The 2,730-nt window shown below is 33.6% G+C and overlaps 1 protein-coding gene across 1 annotated transcript in view; it reads right to left on the minus strand.

Annotated features, from left to right (window-relative positions):
* The window catches only part of ZWILCH (zwilch kinetochore protein), a 50,391-nt gene that overhangs the window by 17,799 nt on the left and 29,862 nt on the right, over positions 1–2,730 (minus strand). The window contains exons 13-14 of the mRNA XM_042783173.1: positions 927–1,083; positions 485–513 (exon numbers count right to left, since the gene is read on the minus strand). Of these exons, the coding sequence (XP_042639107.1) occupies positions 485–513; positions 927–1,083 (186 nt within the window). The remainder of the gene's footprint in view (positions 1–484; positions 514–926; positions 1,084–2,730) is intronic.

Below are 2,730 nucleotides of genomic sequence, written 5' to 3' on the forward strand. Positions count from 1 at the left end.
TTGTAAATTTTGGTCAATGACATGAGACAAAGTATATGTGAACTGCTGTATGAAAAGTGAATTTACTCTGTAAATTTTCACCCAAATCCTAATAAAAAATAAATAAATAAATAAACATAAATTCTTTGGAAAGTAATCCTTTAAGTATAGTATAATGGATCAAGAGACTTTTATAAAGCAAATATTTCCTCGTAGATTCCCTAACCGTTCTAGACAAATGAGAGTTGTGGTAGCACGCTGGCTTCAGCAGGATACAACTATATGTCCATTATATTAGTATCAAAAACTTACAGAGAATGAGAAACAACACTGAATGGACTGCTTTTCTTTTTTAACTTTAGAGTGCAATTAATTAAGGTAATAGACTTGTCTTACTTATCTGTTTCCCTAGGACTTAGTACAGAGGCTGGCATACAACAGGCACTTAATAACCATATGCAGAATGAATAAAAGAAAAATCAACTTTACAATAAAAAAAACTCACCAAATGATTCAAAGATGCAAGTTCCTGACCTAGTAAGAAAAAAAAAATGCAAACAAGTGTTAGCTATTGTCCATTACATACAAAGAAACCTAAGTGAAAATTTTCATAGTTTAAATGTGAAAGAGATACTCAAATTCCTTGGGAAAGGCAAAGTGTATACTGTCACTTATTCTAAAAGTTATCATAGCTAGTCCCTAATAAAAACCACCAAGTATTTTTTCTCATAAAAAGATTTTATACCTATTACATTAGCCTCATAGAATCTCAAAATGTTTGAACTAAAAATAACTACAGTTATCTTTAATATCTTTACAGAAGGGAAAATGAAGGCCCAGAGTGGAAGTATTTGTCTCATAATGAACCAGGGGCAAAGCTAGGACTATAAATGAAAAGTAAAAAGGTCAAAATCTGAGAATATCTATGGCTGACAACTGTGACTTACCGATGAAAAAACTGATATAATCTTTTTTTAGCTTGTCCAAACCAATTTCCAAAAGCATCTGAACTGGAATAGTCCCACTGAGAGAAACTGCGTCCATGGTTCCATGATAAGACTGATGAATTAGCTTACTTAGTAAACTCCTACTCCCACTATGGAGCTAGAAATGAAGAAAATATTATAAAACTAAAACTATATATAAACCCAACAAGCAAAATGGAAGTAAATTACATTAATGACAAGCTAAAAATTATAAGCTTGCATTCTTAGTCTCCTAACACTATGAATTGTTTGAATAAATGCCCCAAAGTTACAAAAGTCAGTTTCTAAAAACGTCATTCCTAACCTTATTTGTTTGTGAAGCCAAAAGCAACTAGGAGTTTAAACTTAACACCCCTAGATTGAGTGGCACAAACAGTTAAGCACTTGACTATTGGCTGAAAGTTTGGCATTTCAAACCCACCCAGGGGCACCTCAGAAGATAAGCCTGGCAATTTGCTTCCAAAAGGTAAAGTTTTGAAAACCCTATGGAACAGTTCTACTCGGTATGCATGGGATCGCTGTGAGTCAGAACTGACTGCTGTTGCATGCCAGTGACTTGGTTTTAACTCACAACAACCCCTGTGACAGAGCAGAACTGACCCATCAGGTTTTCTTGGCTATAATCTTTACAGAAGCTAATCTCTAGGTCTTTCTCCCACAGCACCATCGGGTGCTTAAGCCTTGCACCACTAGGGCTCCTTTCGAAACAAGATAAAATTCCACCAAAGAGAAGTCAGAGTTGTTCCTTTAAGCTTTACAACTAGGAATTCTCTTCTCCTCTTTGCTGCTTTAAATGCTACTGGACATCTTTTCCAAAATTGAACATCTTTATCCACATTAAAAATCTGCTGCCATAGGAAGTGAAGTCTCTTTCCCTCTGTGGTCCATGTATGTGTCATAAGAAACTCCTTGTAACACATACTCCAACATGCTAACCTGATAATTTGGAAATTAAATAGTCATGAACTCATAGATCTAACATGTCCAAATATTAAACAATTCATTTAAACATACATACAGTATTTGTCATTTTCCCTTTTATTTTCTATTTTTCATCAAAATCTTTTGCATTTTCTTTTCTTTCATTCTTTTTAATTTTTTAAATTGGTTTTACCTCTTTTTTACTCATTGTACATGGTAGGGTTTTGCCTGTAAACATTTCATAAGCACAGCAAACTCTCTAGAGAAAAATTCCATAACCAAGACTTAAAATACCTAATTAAGGTTCACATGTATTTGCTCTGAAGTGTACCCATATTCACATCTATGAGAATTTCTAAGTTTTACAGACATGAATTCATAGCCACATTATTTTAAATAACGTCTATTAAATGAGGACCCTTTTTGTTTCTATCTTTTTACTTAGTTTTCCATTGATTATAAAAGTAATACAAATTCACAGTAGAAAATCTATTAAGTACAGAAATATGTGATACAGTTGAAAAAAGTCATTTATAAATTAGAGAAGGAAATGGACTGGTCTAATTGCCTCCATGAACTACTACTTCCTTTACCATGAGACCAGAAGAAATGGATGGTGCCCAGTTACCATTACTGAACATTTTAATCAAGCACCAATAGACAGATCCTGATCAAAAGGAGGAAAATTGTGGAACAGATCTTCAAATCCTTATGAAACCAGACTTAATGGATCCATTGAGATGGAGGGAACTCCTGAATCTTTATTGCTTGGAAACAATTGTTAAACCTTATATTGAAACTATCCCATAAAGCCATCTGTAAACTAAACAATGTTGTTGTTGTT

Source organism: Orycteropus afer, unplaced genomic scaffold (assembly GCF_000298275.1).
Source record: "Orycteropus afer afer isolate SDZICR_OR568_19922 unplaced genomic scaffold, OryAfe1.0 scaffold00015, whole genome shotgun sequence".
Lineage (NCBI taxonomy): Eukaryota > Metazoa > Chordata > Mammalia > Tubulidentata > Orycteropodidae > Orycteropus > Orycteropus afer.